The sequence below is a fragment of the Strix aluco genome, chromosome 7, assembly GCF_031877795.1.
Source record: "Strix aluco isolate bStrAlu1 chromosome 7, bStrAlu1.hap1, whole genome shotgun sequence".
Lineage (NCBI taxonomy): Eukaryota > Metazoa > Chordata > Aves > Strigiformes > Strigidae > Strix > Strix aluco.
In genome coordinates, this window is record NC_133937.1 from 22202534 (window position 1) to 22221053 (window position 18520).

Here is an 18520-nt window from a genome sequence, read left to right on the forward strand (position 1 = left end):
AGGAACTACAGACATGTAACACAGACACTGCACCCAAGTTCAGTGCTTCTTGTTCACCATACTCCATACTGCCATTGGGAAGGCAAAAAGTTGATTGTTAAAGGATACTCCAAAGGCAGCATCTCTACAAATGCGTCAGCAGTACATTTCGCTTTATCCGGAAGTGGTTAAAAAGCCTGAAATATTTAAAACAGCAGCTATTTTTTGATGTTACGAACCCAGCTTAGCTGTATGGCAGCCAAGAGCAATACCAGCAGAAAATCTAAAGGGTTTCTGAAAATCTGAGTCATAAACACTGAAAAATGGTGTTTAAAATGAAAATGCCAGCTCAGTTGCAACCATGGTCTTCCCAAGGCATCATGTCAAAACCTGAAAGATTAAAACACATATCAATAACCAACACCATCATGTTATTTCTAACACTATGAAGGAGGCCAGACTACCAGCATTTCAACCACTGAAAGCTTGCAGGAAATACACAAGGAGTGACTGGAAATAGCTACAAAATAGAACCACAGGTTTGAGCAATCCTTTCAATAGAACAGCAAAATGCAGTAGCTTCTGCTGCGGTGAGTTTAGCCTATTCTGAATGACGGCTCCACTCCTATGGATTCAGGACTCCCTGCCCCAAGCCCGACCTTACCAACAGTCCAAAACTGGAGTTTTTGCCCTCGGTGGGGAGACAATTGCTCAACTCACCAGTTGAAGCACATGAAGCAAATGCCTCATGCCCAGCCCGAAGTCTGCTGGCATTTCGCTTTGTGACCTCAGGGCCGTGCCTGGCATTCACAAGTGGGTGCACTCGACCCCATACAGCCCAAACACTTAAGATCCCCGTGGAAGGCGCGGTGCCCGCAGCACCCAAAGGGACCGGCCTGCCCTTGTCTCCCTTTCGCAGAGAGCCGGGGGCTGCCCGCGGGCAGAACTGCCCGTCCCATGCCTGCGGGGTCACCCGGGGGCGCCGACGACGACACCTGCGGGCAGGGCGGGCAAGGGCCAGGGCGGGCACAGGGCAGCGCTGCCGCCTGCCCGCAGCCGGCACCTCCGCGCCCCCCAGCGCTGCGCCGGGCCGGGGGCGGGCCCGCCCCGTGTTTACCAACATGGGAGGAGCCGGCTCTGTGTGGGGAGGGGCCACTTTCGTTTTGCCGAGGTTGTGAGAGAGCGCTGGGCAGCGGCGGTATGGCCCGGAGACTCCTTCCCCCGCTCCTCGTAAGTGTCTGCGCGGGCGGCCGAGCGGGCCGGGCGGGCGAGCGGGCCGGCCGGCCGGGCGAGCGAGCGAGCGGGCCGGCGCCTCGCAGCAGGGCGGCGAGGCCAGCAGTAGCCGGTGGGGGGATACGGGGTGCTGCCAGATCGCCACTGGCCGCAACAAACTGTTTTCCGCGATTTCGGCCAGTTCATTTAGGAGGGTTTTTTTTCCCCCCTTTAAAAAACCCAACTTCAAGTTCAGGCACTTTATGACTCTATAGTCACTTCTTAGGGTGCCAGATGAGGGGAAGTGGGTGTTGCAGAAAAGCGGAGGGAAAGAAAAGAGGGATGGATGCAGGTGGCTGCCAGGGACAGCGGGTCATGTGCCATCGCTGCTGGGCACCCAGGGACCGCTGCGTCCGCAGCCACGGGGACCCGGCCGGAGACGCTGGCAGGGTGGGTTCCACATCCCAGCGCAGCCAGCACGGTTCACTCTGTGGCTGGGTATCTGCCCGGGCAAAGACTGCGTTAGCGAAAGCTGACTTGCCCTGCGCCTCAGGGATCTGTGACAAAGTGATCTGGTAAAGCAACATAACAGCGAATACCCGTGGTGGAGGAGTTTTGAATCACTACCGACAGTGACCTCGGAAAAACTAGAGAAATAGCCCAAGTCCAGTAGTGGGGCAGGGCCTTCCTTTCTTGCCTTAATCATCCCGGCGCACAGTATGAGTCTCTGCAGCTTCAGAGCTGAGGTCACGTACCTAACCACCATCAGTAAAATTACCTTCGCAAACACTCATTTTGAAGAGCTGCTGTCAACAAGAAAGGTAAGGAAGTGTTTCAGTGTCTGCAGCACCGGGATCTCCACTGGTACAGGTGCATTAGGCCTAAGAGCTGTAGTGGCAGCAGGCTCCTGGGCAGGACACCCAGACCCTGCCAGTGCAGATGCCCTGGTTCTGCCTATGCTCTGGCAGCCCTGCCCCGAGAACCCAGACATAGGGTAGTGGGGATCAGGCAGGTCGCAGTGAGCCCTGCTGCACAGCAGAGCTGTGACCTGCCTGGAAGTGTAGACGCGATATACAATGCTTCCCCAACCCCAATTCTCACCTATTTCAGAGAGAACTCCCTGGAGCTCACATTCAAAAATCTCTTCATGGTGGGGTTACATTGCTAATGAATGCAGTTTGCTTTGGGGTTTGGCAGGTTAAAATCGGGTGTTTAGGTAAAAACTACTCAAATTCTGACCTGATTTACCATATAACAGGTAGTAAACTACTTAAAGTGTTTGAGAGGGTTATATCCATGCCCCTCCACAAAGCACCAGAGCATAGTTAAATATAAAGAAGGATTTTCATCTGCTGACAGAAGTGTGTATTATCTATTCCTGTACAGGAGCAGCAAAAAACTGGCAGAAATGTCAGTCTAGGTCAGTATCCTGGAACTATTCAGAATATAAAATAAGATCAAAAAATACTTAATTTTATTACACTGCTCCCAGAGAACAAATATAATTTCTTATTTTCCACTTGTTTTCAAATTTCAGTACCCCTCAGAAAGACTGTAGCACTCCCACATACTTTCTGTTTTTAAGAAATTATGGTTTTATTTTTATTAACATGTTGTTACACTACTTATAAATCAGTAAACATGGGCAGCATTTGACATACTAATTTGATTAAACCAGAACATGAATGCAGTTTGTTGAATTGAGACCTCAATTTTACAAGGAATTCCATGTTGCACTAAAGTATAAGCAGTTGCAGGAATAGTCATGCAAAATAGCAATGGCCTACGTAGTTAGAAAACACCTAACTTTATCCTGTAAAACAAGCCTCAAAACCACATACCACTCAGAGACACACTTTAAAGGAATAGGCCGTCTTAAGAGAGTGAAGTGTTACATAAATATTTTGTAATTACCTGATATGACTAGAGAGCAGGCAGCTTTCTGGAACTCTAGAAGACATACCTTTGAAAACAGGACTACTGCATTACTGCACTGACCCTTCTTTCTCATTTCCCAGACAACTAATGCACACATTTAAATGTATACATATAAATAGTCATAAAGTCATGGGATGACCCAAAACTCAAGCGAAAAGTATAAGGGCCCCAATTCTGGAAACATTTGTCTGCTCACTTTTCCACAGTTAACTGCCTTTACTTTGAGGCAACTCACTGAACAAAGAGGAAGTGCCAACAAGAAAACTGTATTGTGTTACAAAAGGAAAAGGGAAAAGAGTTGTTGAATTTCTGCGCTGTCCAGCAATTATTCATCCTTAGCCACAACATCATCAAAGTGAGGTGGGAGCTGTTAATATTGCTCCAACTCTCTCAAATTGTATAGTATTAATTAGATGTTCACTAGTACAGTACTCCTAAAAACGGAAATTAAAAACACAAACAAAATGACCAACCATACAAGCCCCATCCCCCAATATATTGCCATAATTTGCATGTGAGTCAACTGAGATGTGAAATAGTAATGGACTGAATTTGGACAGTGACTATTTTAAGACACTGGACAGTAACTGAGACTTTTTACTCTCACAGGCACCAAACACATGCATCTCACCTGAAACTTAAGAAGCTCAGGATGCTTCTAATTGCGGGGAAATACCAAGTCCCATTGCTGGGTTTCAGAAGATGGAAATGGATTCTTTTTGTCCCTCTCATAAAAGAATTTAGAACACGAAATACTATTTTTAGTGGTTGTTTTGGTGCGAACTATCAACTTCTGCCTTGATGGGACAAAAAGATGGGAAAAAAGATACTGGAGGTATTTGAAGCAGAAATCGCTTACCATAGTAAAAGAACTGCAACAGAGAAGTCTCTTAACAAACAGTATGAAATTACTTACTCTTTGAAATAGCCATCCTGACAGGGTTAACACAAGAGAGATTAATTACATAGAAAACTATTAAAATGGAGCTAATTCTAGCAACCATGTGTCAAAAGTACCAGAAGCAAATCAAAACTCAGAAAATGAGTTAAAGTTTTTCTCAGCTCCCACTAGCCAAAAAATGAAGAAAAATCCCCCCCTCCCCCTTTTTTTAACACTTAGAAAGCCCCTGATGAGCTCATGCACGTTGCCCCATGTAATAAATGTGGAGTGGAAAAAAAAGGCCCACCAGGTTCTGAAGGCATCAGCCTTCACATCCATAGGCATCTATGGATTAGAAATGGGAGAACTGGTTTGCTAAAAATAAAATGTATTATAAAGGTAACAGGAGAAAGCAGAAATATTTTTTTTCTCAGGGTTCGAAGTTTCTTTAAAAAGTCCTGTATGCAAATAACGTGTTCATCCGCTTCCAAAGCTGAGATTACATCCCTGTAAGGTAGGTCTGCTGAAACTTCTCAGTTGAAGGAAGTTGACCCACTATGAAGAATACTCTGATACAGGAAGAATTGGAGGCCTGAGAATCCCAAAATGAAACGAGTTTTCAAAGAAACTAAAGTTCCTGTCACTCTGCCCTGGAAACACAATGAAAACAGGTTTTATAAGTCTCCTTAGCAGATGCCTGTTGGTGAAAGCCTTTTGGAGGACTCTGTAGGAGTGAAGAAGGGGGAGGAGGTAGAAAGCTCTCTTAAATGCCTGGGCAATGCAAAAGGAGAGAAACCAAAAAATTTGAGCTCATGTGATAATTTTTATGGATTCTGCTAAGGTGAGATACCCTTGATTGATTGATTTTATTCCCATTGACTGCTTAATTCAGTCTAAGTCTTCAGTTTAGATATGACAACTGTTTTTTAGGTTAAGATGAGAAAGGTAGAAGAGAGCCTCTGTGAGTCATTTTAGGCTGAAAACATACAGCTGCCGTTTGAATGTACACCTCATGAAAAAAGCACCTATCACCCCTGCTTATGTAAAAGCCCCTAAAGTGCTTCCTTTCTGCTATTAGCACTCACTGCTGAGTGACAATAAGGAAAGTAATTAAGGTATGCACAGGAAACTAAATAACTATTGACTTTTTTTCCTATAAGCCACACCAAAATTTTTATATAGGAAATGGACTGCTTTTAAGCAGGAGGAGAAAAGTTTGAAAAAATTAGAGTGTTGCTTTGAAAAATCTCCACAGTTTTCTCATTATTTCTTGTACAGGAAGGCAGTGTAAGACATCCCTGCAAGCAGAACTGATGTAGGTGTTTGGTGCTGCTTAAATGTCAAATTCTGAGAAGTGATCCCCACTTCTTGTAAGTGTACCAGGAAGTTCATCTCCATGAGTGGCAGCAGAGGGCTTCCATCAAAAAAGTGTTATATTTCTGTCCCCCTTCACTGTTTCAGCATAGCTCGTTTGTATAAAAGCATAAGCAAGAGGCAGAGAGTTTGCATGAGGAAAGGCTGTGTCTGTGCACGCATGGTGGTTGCAGACGTTCAGTAAACACACACACAAAAAAAGTCAGCAGTTTTACTGATATTAGTAATTCGGAAAAATGTTTCCTTCTTTCATTATATTCCATTTTCTGCACAACTCTGGACATTTTCTTTCTTTGTGGATGCTCTGTGCTTCGCTGGTGCCATTCAGTTTCTCTGCTGTGCCCAGGTACTGTTTGTAGGCGTGTTAGGGCTGTGGTAATCTTCATTCTCCCTCTTTTCTTTGCTGTTGCCCAGGGTCGTTCCTCCTTTCCCCCCCAAAATGGCTTGACTTCTCTATTCTAAAAAAGGGGGAGATTAAAGTGCTGAAAGCAGGATGCAGGGTGTCCCTGTGGGTGCAGAGCTTCGCAGGTGTGGCTGTGAGGGCAGGTGAGGAGGAGGGAGCTGGGCCCTCGCAGCGGGGCAAGCGCCGCTGAGCCAGGGCAGGTTCATCAGAGCATTGGCTGTGGTGTTCGAGCGCAGCGGGGAGCAGGCGGCGGGGCCGGTGCCACGCTCCTGACTCACCCTGCTGAGTCACAGTTCCTCCGTCAGCATGGGGAGATGGAGGAGTCATTTCCCCACCAACTTCCTCACGCCACAAGCGGTGTTTGCATTGGCCTGCCACGTGCCCCGGCCATGCCACCTGCGTTCAGGGCTGGAAGCCTTCTGGCACCATCGGCTTTCCCGGAGTAGCCAAAGATCCATCATGCTGCCTTAGGGCCTCCCTGCCCCAGCGGCCACCTCTCTTCCAGACTCTTCTGTTGGCTGAGGCCTTGTGGCAGGCAGGCTGGTCAGGGTGTCACGATCATCCAGCTCTGAGAGCCAGGGCAACGCATGTCCCCCCGGTGTTTTCCTGTGACCATCCCCTCCCTCAACCTAATCTGACACGTGGCAGAGGAGCGATGGAGGTGCAGGGCTTCACCCTGCTTCAGGGAAACCCAAATCAGACTGGACATATGTCCCTGACTATGTTTTAGTAGCTACTTTTTAATTGGACTTTCTATCTCAGTTTTTAGTAAGATGGTTCTCCCGGGCAAAATAAAAACAAATCACGCTAATTTGGCACATCCATTTGACGGCTTCTGTTAAGGCCTTATATTAACTTCTAGCCTTTTGACAACATTATACTGGGATTCAGAGAAGAGCACCCTCAAGGCTTTGGCAGCAAAGGAAGAGAGCGCGCTCAATGGGGAAAGTGACCGGCCGAGCATCTGTACCCACAGTTTCTCAAGTACTAAACTGCTTTTTTAGCAGCTGAAGCTTCTCCTTCAGGTCTAGTAACTAATATTATATGAATTTCAAAACAGGGCTGCTAAGGAAAGAAAATGCTTTTCACCTTCCCACCTCCGAATAGACTAGAGGATCAAAAGAAGTGGCTGCTTTTAGAAGTCAGTGGTCATTGGTTACTTTAATTAGCCACAGATAACACTTTCTTTACTTGAGAGCCTAGTTTGAAATCCAAACCCATTTTTCAGTAAGTTAATATTCAAGATAATCAAAGAGTTTTCTGCATGTAACCAAAGTTACAGTCAGCATCCAAGCAGTTTCACACAAAATCACAAAGATTGAATTAATCAGCCATTAAATATCACCCTCTGGCAGGAAAAAAAAAAAAAAAAAAGAAGTGTAACAATAAAAATAACCAGTCCTCAAATTTTTAGAGAATTCCTTAAATATATATGTCCCTTGTTGTTAGCATTAATACAGTCAAATTTCTATTAATCTGCAATTCAAAAGTGTTCAAAGATAATCAACCATTCAGAATTAACCTCCTTCAAATACCCAAGATGAAATTAAAAGTAAGTGATTCTAGTCAAGGTGTTTTGCATGTTGATGTAAAATTTGAGCGAATCTGTGATTGGTAGGACTTTTAGTCCATGCAGTGCACCACTGGTATGAGGATTTGGCAGTTCCTTTGTACTGCACCTCATTCCCCACTAATCTCCTTTCCAAAAAAGGTACCCTGCTCCCCCTCTCCTTCACAACTTGGCCTATTCTTTCATTTTTGCCAAGGATAATAGGATTGTTCCGTTTCTTCCCAGGCATAATTTTCCCCCCCTTCCTCAGTATCCCTCACAGTGTGTATCTGAGTCTTTTGTAACATACGAAACAATATTTTTTTAATTAAAGAGGAGCAAGAACAGTGACTGTAGAGCTCAGTTTAGATGTTAAGACTTCAAACTCTTCAAGACAAGGACTGTCTTAATTTTTCTGTTACAGGTCCACACAGATAGTTAGTAATACACAAGTAAAATAAATCGTGAAAATGTTAAAATCAGTCCAAACTATCAGCAGAAACTGGATTAAGTAAACAGAGGCTGGCTGTCTTCAGTGTGTCCTACATGATAATATTTTTAGGAGGGAATCTGGTTCTCCTGCCAACAAGCATTACATAGCTCCACTATACAGACAGTCTCATCAGACTTAGTGCATGCAAAGTATATACAGAATTCCCCACAAGGCATTGCCAAGAAGGAGGCAAAGTATCTATCCTTCTCATTTTCCCACCTTATTCCAAAAGAGAAAAAAAGAATGGTTTGGCTTTTGATCCACAGTGCTTTCTTATTATCATGAAAATAGGCAGGACAGTGATGGCTAGTAAAAGTTACTACTGACTAGTAACAGGAAAAAAATTTAAAAAACAAGCACTACGCAATTCAACTTGACGGTGCGTTCAAAGAAATAGGTCAGGGTATAAATGAATTTGAAAGGAGAGTGATAGTTTCAGGAATACGTAGGCATCATCTACTAAGGAGAAAAATAATTGAGTTGGAAAACAAAGTGAGAACATTTCTTTTTTTTTTTTTTTTTTTTTCTTCAAAGATGCATTAATACTGTTCAGTTTGCAAGCAACAGTAGGGTGGCAAGAAATTAAGAAAGGTATCATTTGAATTAAGGAAGTTCTGTGTGGAAGATTATTATTACTGGCTAAGAAAGGGCAGATTTAGGCACAGTGATCTGAGGCAGAGAAAGCTCTTTAAGAAAATAATGGGAGCTCCTTTGCACTATAATTAGGCATATGAGGTCATCTGCTACAACTCAGATATATCGGCCTGTTCTCAAGCATTAATGTTCAAATGTTGTGGTAGGGTTGATAGCATTAAATCTGTGTCCTCAATGTCCATTAACTCTTCTGAAGTAATCAACAACTTTAATAAGGGGGTGATTATCAATGTTTAGCAATGAAGTAACAGTACTGATGTAGCTCTGTGCTAGCAGTAAAACACACCTACAGTCCTTGACAGGTTTTTTGTATAACTCGCTGTTCTTCTCTCCTAGGTGGTTGTCTTAATTATTGAAACTCAGTGCAAAAATGATACTGAAGCTCTAGTACACATAGCATACAATAAATTAATTACAAGAAGGATCATTGCTAAGAGGGAAATTAAGTGTAAGCTGGATGAATACAATTTAGGTGATCAGTGTTGCAAGAAATGTGAACGTGGTGAGTATCATTAAGACAGTGTTGAAAAGTCATTAAGAATGGAAACCACAACATGCACAATTGCTTTCTGCTGGGATAGCTAAGCAGCATGCTGCAGTTTCCTGGATGCAGTGCTTCATTGTAGCTGTATCTTTCTCTATTACAGGACATCAGACACTTGAAGAGTATTTATTGAGCTCAGTGCACCAAGAACTTTTCACTACAGATAGTAGTTCTCACATAACATGCTTGTCACAAAAGAACCAAGAATTACACACGCATCTTTGAGAGAGGTTAAAAAAGTGCAAGCACAGGCTATTTTGCCTACCAGACTCCATATATTCGTGGGTTTTCCAATTTTGCACATACAGTTTTGTTTGGTGTGTTCTTCAGTCCTAAATTGGAGGAAGAGGAGGGAAATCAGATCTTACATATACTACATTCCTGAAGAACATATATGTATGCGTAAACAGTATAGATTCTGTCCATATTTGTAAATCAAAAAGTATTAGGGATTACAAAGAAAGTCAGACATAGGTCTTAGAGCTGATGGCTTCTGTTCAGATGTATTGCGAATCTTAATTCTTGTCTTTCTGTCTCTACAGGTTTTGTTAAAAATATCACCTGCCCAACAAATACTAACAAACATTGTGTTGCATGTGAAAATGGAAAGGAGTACACAGATCATGTCAACGATTTGAACAAGTGTTTGAGATGCCATTCATGTGACAGCGTATTCGGTGCGTCTATAGAAATAGCAACTCTAGCAGTGACTCTTTTTTGATACAGGATTTGACTGAAAAATCTTCACAGTCCCTGAATAGTGGGTAGCATGCAGATTAAAATGTTTCAGTGGTAGTACGTGAAGGAATTTATGACAGTTTATCATCCAGTTCCCTTTCATCAAGCACAAAGTAGGAAGAAGAACAAGCTATGTTGGTCCATTATTTCTCCCTATATCTGCTGTTGCTCAACCAAAGCAGTCCTTGCAAAGCAGACCCTATACAAACTGGTTAGAGTCAAGGAAGAAAAGTGCTGTCTCTTCTTTGCCCTCTATTTAAAAGAGGGGTGTTGTAAGAAGCAGGAATGGGAGAATTCCCGATGGTTTCTTCTGTAGTCTTTCATGTAATTAATAATATTATTTAAAATTGATGGAGCAGATAGAGTGATATCTTTCATGCATTCAAGATGGTGTGTGGGATATAGGGTCAATTATGAGACTGTGGGGCATGCCCGATGGGGTCAGACCAATGGTCCACCTACCCCAGTATTCTGCATTCAGCAGTGGAGGCAAGAGATGCTATTTAGAGAAAACACAAACAAACCTCTTTACTTTCTGTGGTCTGTTCCCTGCAAAGTCTACCAGCATCCATAGTTGTAGGAGAGGACATAAGAAGGTCATCCCTACCTAGTAATTTAAGTATCTATTTGGGAGCCCTTTGTGCATGAACCTGCTGGGGGACACCAGGTTCCAGAAATTCACTACCTTTTGCATAAATACCCATCACAGATTTTTTTTTTTTTTAAATCCATTAAACTGATATCCTACCAGTTCCAAGAGGTGTCCTGTAGTTCTAGTATAGTTGGATTTAGGGAATGATAGTTCTGCATTCCTCATATCCAAAAATCGAGTTTAGTGGGCAGAGAGACAGCTCTTAACTCCAGTATGGTGGTACTCTGATCACCTGCTGAAATATCAGTCTTTAGTGCTTTCCCCTTCCTGTAACACCTCCACATGTATAGAATATTTTCCTCTCATTAGCTACTATAATAAACATTTTTGGATGGGTAATGAAGTTAAGTACAGCAAAACAATTCAGTATTTTGTACAGTGCCACAAAGCAAACTGTTAGTTAAACTGAAGTGGTAAAAATGGGTAATGGGATGACTAGCCACATTGTCACACAGACTATAATGTAGTTGAAGAGAAGTCAGTAGAAGAAATTAGGCGGGAGGAAAATTACCACTGAAGTTCCATGAGAACCATTCTTAGGATCATTCATGTTTGAGATTTCCATGAATGGCTTCAGCACTGGTTTCACAGTAGAGCTCCATCAAATTTTGAAAGTTATCATGGTTTCCCATTACAGCAGGGCACTGAATGTGATCACTCAAAAGTTTGCTTCTACTCCTATATGCCTATGAAAATAGCTTTCATAGTAATTTTTAATGCAGAAATAATTTTTCATAGATGAAGATAGCTTCATCATATACACTGAGGACAGGAGAAAATTAATTCACTTGTGTTGATACTTAAGCAGGGAATGTGTTAGCTAAAAGGTGGAGTGGAATTCCTCTCCACTGGAGGGCCTTAAGAAGAGATAAAACTTCTTGTCTGTCAGGGAGGGTAAAGAACCTGGCTCTGACATCAAGCAGGGAGATGGGCTATGTGATCTGAGTTTCCTTCTGGCTTTATACTTCCGAATATGAGAAGGAAGCTGACATTTGGAGAAGCCACATGAGTCTGGTTCGAGCAAGTACTTTGCTGTGTGGTCAGGTTTTTGAGCTCTTGGCCAGCAGAGGTCTCATTGCCAGCTCCTTATTTCCAGTACTCCGGCAGCAGCACTCCTTATAAAGGCTATGTTTTTAGAATTAAGCCTCACCAACGCCAGCAGTGGTAGAGCTAAAAGCCCGTAAGTCTGAGGACAAGAGCTTGTGAGCAGAGGTCTGCTTTTATAGCCTACTTTTTTCAAACTAACAACCTTTAAGAAATTTATTTTAGGTTTGGAGGTTGCAAAGAACTGTACCCCAGCACAGAACACAGAATGCACCTGTGCAAAGAACCATTTCTGCAATTCTTCTGTACCGTGTAGCCATTGCGATCCATGTACCATGTAAGTTTATGCCTTCATTGTTAAATAGGAAATTATTAATATCTTATATTATCACACCTTTTTTCCAGCCAGTTTCAAGACAGAGGCTAAGGTAATGTACAACCTGAGGGAAAACATACTAGTTTTCCTTTGCACTTAGCTTGTTGAGCTGACTTAGCTCAGTCAACTTAACTTCCATCCATGCAGGCTTTCCAAAGGCACGTAGAAAAACTTGTATACATCCACCAAGTCTGTATATACTTTTCAAAAAAATGTAGTGAAGTATCTGAGCTTTCCTGTTGTCTTTGTGTGATCTATTGTTACATCTAGAAAATAATTTCCACACTTTTTTCCACTCCCATACCTTTCCGTGCCATTTTCATACCTGTTAAATTCCAAACTTCAGCATCTTGATATATGAAATATTTAGCTGATAAAAGGTGTTAGAAGACTTTTATTTTCTCTCTTGACAGAGTTATAAAGAGAGAAACAAACTCCATAATTTTTGTTCATGTTTTCTGCAGATGTGAAAGCGGCATAGTTGAAAAACAATGTACTTCAACTTCAGACACTGTGTGCGGAATGAAAGGTACTATTTTAAAACCTAGCATGGTCTAGCATCTGCTGTATTTTGAGAGGCTATTGCAATTGTACTGTTCTACACAATGGCCCATAGTGATTCCTGACAGTTCAGAGCATCATATTTACTCAGCCCTGTACTGACTGTGTAGATGTAGGAGCTATTGCTCCTTTTTAGGGGTGACTCATGATAGGTAAGACTTTAACAAATAGGTAGCTTCTGCTATTAGGAGACAACAGAATGGTTTTTATAATCTGACGCAATCTTGTTTAAAATTTAGTGAGTTGCTGTGTTGCATTTCTTGACTTAACTTCCATGTAATGTTTCTAATGTTCCAACAGAAACAGGAGTGACAGGGCAGGCCATTGCTGTGATAATTGCGTTAGTAGTACTACTACCACTAATAGCTGGAGCAATAATCTGCTGTAAGTGATTCCCTATTCCTTATTCCTATCATACTCTGAATAAGATACTCAGCTGCTTTTTCAGATATAATTTTATATTCTTGATCTACTCTGTCCTGGATTTTAAAAATGCTTTTTTGTTTCAGACAAGAGAAAACAGAGGGGTCTTACTATCAAGGAGAACCTAGGTGAAGTAATCCCCAAAACAGAGGTTTCTTATGTAAGTATTGTTGCTTAGATCACAAAAACCTCACCTTCATGCAAGGAACTTTGTTCCATTTAAATTATACTGGACTCCCCAAGCATGCCTCTCTTCTATGACATTAATGAAGTAGGTTTCACCACAAGGACTCTTTTGGAAGAAGTAAGAGAAACCCTGTATTATTTCTTGAGGATTTGTTGGCATGCTTCCTACGTTACATGACCAAGATCAAAATTCCATATATCATCAGGCATCCGCTGACCCAGGGTACCTATCCCCATGAGTACTTTTAGGCAATAGCAGTTGTGAGGCAATTCCCCAAGCTTACCCAAGTCAAAAGAGACCTGTCTGTCTGATCTGATTCCCTCGCTTATAAAACAGGGGAATCGTGGAGAAAACTAAAAGAAAATTACGGAAGTCAAGTGTCATAAAATGTGTTTATCCTCTTCTACAAGGTTGGTGTTTTACAAAACTTGTTTCTACTCATTTCTTTCTTGCTTCTCTTTTCAGGAGAATGTACCTCTCATATACACAGGTAAGAGACAAATAATTTCTCAAAATTCAGTAGAAGAAAAAAAAAATACAGACATGTAAATCCTACACTAAAAAAGGGTATTTTTTATGTAGACTTTGCCACTGCCTAGAGCTGTCATTCTAGCACAACACTTATTAAAGAAATGACAGTTCATATTGTGCTTATTAAGGCATTTAATGGTATTATGAAAGTTTTGCCTTAGGAGGAACTTCTGTTGTATAGAAAACAATTACTAATTGACAATAGGTGAATTTCTATTCTGCATGTGGTACAGACACTAGGAGGCAGCAAACTGGATTTCTATGATCATGGATAATTACAATAGTGGCGTAGTCCCACATACAGCAATGGGATCACAGAAACCTACCTTATGTTCAAGGGCAAATCCACAGTAGTAACACACAATAGGAAAAGAACATAAGCTCCAAGGCTGTATGACAACAAAAGACCTGTCCTGTTCCAGGACCTTTCCCAAAGCTATTTTCAGCAAAACAGGTACATGAGGGATGACCAGCCTTTACTGATAGAGGAGGACAGAATAGGTTACATTGGGAACTGAGATTCTATTTCAAGTGGTAGAAAGCAATATGGATGCAACCCTAAATATCTGAATTACCTAGCATTTGGTAGGAATATGTAAAAGCAGACTCTCTATATATTGTAAAAAATCACATGTAAAAGATAGTCATGAATACCTGAAACTTAATCTGTTTTGGATAGGAAAAGTATCAACTCTGAGCACATGTGATAAAAAGCAGTAAGATGTAAGTGCCAAGAGCATTAATTTCATTTTATGCTTCTAGATGTTGACCTGAGCAGCCATGTTGCTGGTATTGTGGAGGAGATGACACTCCAAGAAGTCAAGACATTTGTTCGTAATCACAAAGTACCAGAACCTGTCATAGATCAAACTCTTCGGGATTATTTTAGTGATACATCTGAACAGAAGATTAAGCTGTTTCAAGTCTGGTATCAAAGACATGGGATAAAAGGAGCCTATGGAACCCTAATAAGCAGCCTGAGAGAGTTTAAAATGTGCACTGCAGCTGATAAAATTGAGGAAAAACTGAAGGCAGCTGTTTCCAGGTGTCAGGATGGGGGACAGTCTTATAATGATGACACTGAGCAAAGCCAAACCTGCACTCAGGAGGGTGGAAACTCTTACAATGATAGTGCTGAGCGAAGTAAAACCTATTCTGGTAGTTTGGAAGAGACATAGGACAGAATCATTTGACAATTATTTCTGACTGAATTAGTATTTTTCTAACAATATAAATAACAAAGCTTTTAAATGCCATTTTCATTGGCAGTTCTGATTGATTCAAGGAAGTTATAATATGAACAAGAAATAATTATGATTTTTGTAGCAATATCTTTCCTTTAAAAAAAGTTTTAGCATTTTTTTGGTTGTTAAGAACTGGGAGCAGTTTTATGGCTTATTTAACTAAAAGCTACAATATAAGAGTCCAGCTATAAGATTCACTACCAGAAGAAAAAAGTAGTCATTATTTGAAGAAAGGGTTTAGTCTAAATGTATGGTCCTGTATTACTTAATTGATGTCATGTTTTGCTTACATTAAAATTGTGGGATGTTGCATTTGTCAAAGTCAAAACTCTGGTGAAGTGTACTAGGAAAAATACTTGAACAAATTATTATATAATATACACCTGATTAGTTTGGAATATAGGTGTTGCTGTGGAATTAAATTCTACTCTGTTGTAAATGGGATTTCTCCCTTGTATAAAAGTACCCATGTGTGTGTATTTATATGTGTGTATATATGTGCCAGTTTTCTATGAAAAAGCTCTCAGTGCTAAGTAAAAATTATTATTTCCCTTGTTCCCTGCAATGATTGCAAGCCTTTTCTAATGTTAAAAACCTTCAAATAAGCAGGAGCTGAAGCAGCACAGCAGAACCATGATTTTTGGAAGGCAACCTGCAGAAGCTGTGAAGTCTCCATAAGCAAGTGTGCAATGCTAGCTTTTCTAATGCAGGAATTGATACAATGAAAACATCATTGTCATTAAAAAACATAAAAACCCCACATAGCCTACGACTTTTTCCTTCTTATTGCGCAACCTTTTTAGGTTTTCTTTTACTCAGGTTAATAAATCACTAAAAGGGAGAGCACACTCCTGAAAAAAGACACCTTACCTTTCTTTGATCACAGAGTGCAGAGGGCTTGGCTCATACATTCAAAGAACTAGTAGTGCTGGCTGCTTTGCAGTGAGGCTTTTCCCACCCACACATCCATTTATGCAGTTTCACAAAATCTTTCAACAGACAAGGAGTCCTTGCTGGAAAGGTTTGATTTTTCCAGGTCACGCAATAAGCAGAATGACTTTCTTCTTTCGATCCGCAATCAGTTCCCTACAGGGAATCTCCAGCCAGTGTTAAGAGTTTGCCAGAACAGAGGAGGCCTGCCTAGGCTCACTCCCACCGGCCAGCCAGGGTGTGCTGGTGTGTGGGGTAGGGTCCAATTGCTGCCACCTGGCCCCAGGGGTGTAGAAAGGGCAGGGCAGGTCTGGCAGCAGGGTGTCAGGCACTGGCAATCAACACTTGGTCAAGGCTGGGTGCACACAGCTGTGTAGGGTTGCTCCAAAAGGTCATGTTGCTGGAAGCAAGGTGCCTGGGAGGGCAACACGTGGCCCTTGAAAACAGCTAGAAAGCAGGACCCTGAAAGGAAAGGCAGGACTTAGATTAGCTTCAAAAACTTAAAGCCTTTCATAGACTTGACCTGTCAGAGATCTGAAGGATAGAGCATGTTTTGTTGCCAAGCCCAGACCGAGTTTAGGGTGTACAGCTCTTCCCCAGGTCTCAAGCACCACATAGATGCTAAGTACTTGTAACAACCTTCCACCCCACTTTGGAGCCTCTTGCCTCATAACTTTTCAGCACTTTCTAAGTGTCTAATCAATAAGCTTGCCACTACTATACTGCCAAAATCCCCTCACTGTGCTGGTTTTCAAAGGCAAACCTTCAGGCTGCTTTAGTAGCCATGCACCAAACTTGTACACCTATGGACTGATTAAGGCATAACATTGTATAAATGACTTGTGTCTGTGCTATCTGTGTACAGATCTGACATGCTGCAACAGTGTGTTGCTCATTGCCATGTTTTGGCCAGGCTCCACATATATAAAAGAATTAAATGCCTGCCTTTCAGAAAAGCAGCACGACAGGGGTGTGGGCTGTGCCATCTTTCCTAGGTTGCAGTTATGCAGAAGCACAGCCAAGACCAGAAGGAAGGAAAACTCCATGCTCTCACAAGCCCTGGTAGACAGGCTGCTCCCTGTACCATGTCCCACCCAGGAAGGCATAAATATAGCTTAAAGGTACGTTGGCAGGTGCTTGGCTTGAACTTTGGCTTTTCTTGCCTTCTGGCCTTATCTCTCAAAGTGAGGCATCTGGCCACCAGAAATAGAGGTTGTCCACCTCCCAGGGCTTCAGTGGGTCAGCTAGTATAACTGATCTGAACTAGGCAGATCTTAAAATGGAGGCATCAAACCTCATAAATTTGTGGCAGTGAAATAGAAATTTTTCTCTCATCACACTGGAATTCCCCAACCTCAGTATAACGAGGATGGTTAAAAAAAAAAAAAAGTCCCTGAGCAATGAGTCATACCCTCCTTTGGAGATGTCTGCAAGGCTAAACCCAGACTGCCATTAACTCTAGTGGTTAGCATACATCATAATTTTTCTTCTTAACTGTAACATTGTGCATCAAATAAGAGGATTAATTATACTGTGCAGTTGGTTTTTCAAAAGAGTGCATATATGTCTACATTGCAGTCAGCAGTGCTGCATAGAACTATCTGAGCAAGATAAAAGTACCTGGACCAGGGACCGAAAGTGATTTTTGCTGACCCACGGTAACACACCCAGCTTTCCATTGCCTCCTGCTTCTGGCCCCATTTTCAAACTAGGGCTGCACAGGAAAATCATACTAAGCAGGTTATATTAGCACTGTTTCACCTTTTACTCTCACCTTTTATTCTCAGAAGGAAAGTCCATACAGAGTCTCATGCTGATAAGCAACGCGACTGTCACCACCTTAGCTGCTCGCTGAAATATGGTTCTGGTATCTTTATGCTGCGCACTTTGTGCACTTGCCATGTCCAGCCTCTTTCTCCCAAACAACAAGGCTGTGTCATGAGCAGCGTAAAATAACTTTCTCAGCTTTAGGTAGGGAAAAAAAAATTAAAAATGAAAGCGATAGAAATTACTTGGAAAACTGAAACTCCCATTTTATGAAAACCCAGCATCAGAAAAGCAAATGGAAAGTGAAACAAGCTTGCCCAGGGAATGAGTTGGCACATTTTGAAAAGCATATTACAAAGGGGAAGCTCCCTCTCCAGGAAGCCAAAACTTTGCAGAACACTTGCATTTGTTATTTAAATAGTAAAACCAGAACAATTGTTATTTAAAAATAACAACCATAGAAGAACAAGAACATAGAAATAAAAAGCCAAAAGTGTGATCTTCAGTCCCCTGCAAATCGAAAGTGACCACACGAGTGAGGGGTCTGTTCAGAAATTCCACAATCTGTGCACACCCACCCCATCTGCTCACCCACACTGCAAACTGTAGAATAGTACCTGCTGCCCTGCAAGTAAACAAATACCTGCGAGAAGACAGAAACAAGATCACTATTACAGTGTGACACCAGAAGAAGCAAGGAGAGGTTCAAGACAGCTCAAGTATACAGGATTGTTGCAATATGAAATAGATTATTTTTAAAGTTATCATGCAGGCTGCCAGTTCTTGAAAAGACATGGCTGAGAAATGAAGTGCTGAGTACAAAGAGTCTGAAATGTTTCTGCACAGATAGTGTGACAAGCATATTAAAGTGTGAGAGAGGCGTAGGCTTATTTCCTGTATGGAGAAAAGGAAAACAGTACAAACAAATTCATGACAAGAATAAAACGGTATTGGGAAAAGCCTTGGAGTTAGACAGTTTTATTGTTTTGAGGGAAGATACAACCTCAAAACACATTCCTCTCTTACTGTCAATACTTTGAT

At 41.8% G+C, this 18520-nt stretch overlaps 2 protein-coding genes across 5 annotated transcripts in view; one reads left to right on the forward strand and one right to left on the reverse strand.

The window, feature by feature from the left end:
• ACTA2 (actin alpha 2, smooth muscle) overlaps positions 1–17761 on the reverse strand; it is a 42495-nt gene extending 24734 nt beyond the window's left edge. The window contains exons 1-3 of one of the 2 annotated variants that reach the window (XM_074830882.1): positions 17487–17761; positions 15653–16174; positions 9292–9358 (exon numbers count right to left, since the gene is read on the reverse strand). The gene's annotated coding sequence lies outside the window, so the exon portion shown is untranslated. The remainder of the gene's footprint in view (positions 1–9291; positions 9359–15652; positions 16175–17486) is intronic. The other variant, XM_074830884.1, reaches the window with a different exon arrangement.
• Positions 1136–15542, forward strand: FAS (Fas cell surface death receptor). Of its 3 annotated transcripts, XM_074830887.1 has the most exons (10): positions 1136–1209; positions 3739–3964; positions 8819–8984; positions 9569–9703; positions 11686–11797; positions 12301–12365; positions 12698–12781; positions 12907–12980; positions 13473–13497; positions 14301–15542. In XM_074830887.1, the coding sequence occupies exons 2-10, from the start codon at positions 3944–3946 to the stop codon at positions 14714–14716; spliced, it is 1098 nt and encodes a 365-aa protein (XP_074686988.1). In that variant the 5' UTR covers positions 1136–1209; positions 3739–3943; the 3' UTR covers positions 14717–15542. The 3 variants fall into 3 exon arrangements, with proteins under 3 accessions (XP_074686988.1, XP_074686987.1, XP_074686989.1); XM_074830886.1 differs by lacking the exon at positions 3739–3964 and having other exon boundaries at positions 1141–1209; XM_074830888.1 differs by lacking the exons at positions 3739–3964; positions 12698–12781 and having other exon boundaries at positions 1141–1209.
• Positions 17762–18520: the final 759 nt, after the last annotated feature.

Bases quoted from the DNA above. Each gene is read 5' to 3' on its own strand.
- FAS (XM_074830886.1), top strand. From the start codon at position 1,180: ATGGCCCGGAGACTCCTTCCCCCGCTCCTC. The intron at 1,210-8,818 runs GTAAGTGTCTGC...CTTCTCTCCTAG, and splicing joins GACTCCTTCCCCCGCTCCTC to GTGGTTGTCTTAATTATTGA. The intron at 11,798-12,300 runs GTAAGTTTATGC...TGTTTTCTGCAG, and splicing joins CATTGCGATCCATGTACCAT to ATGTGAAAGCGGCATAGTTG.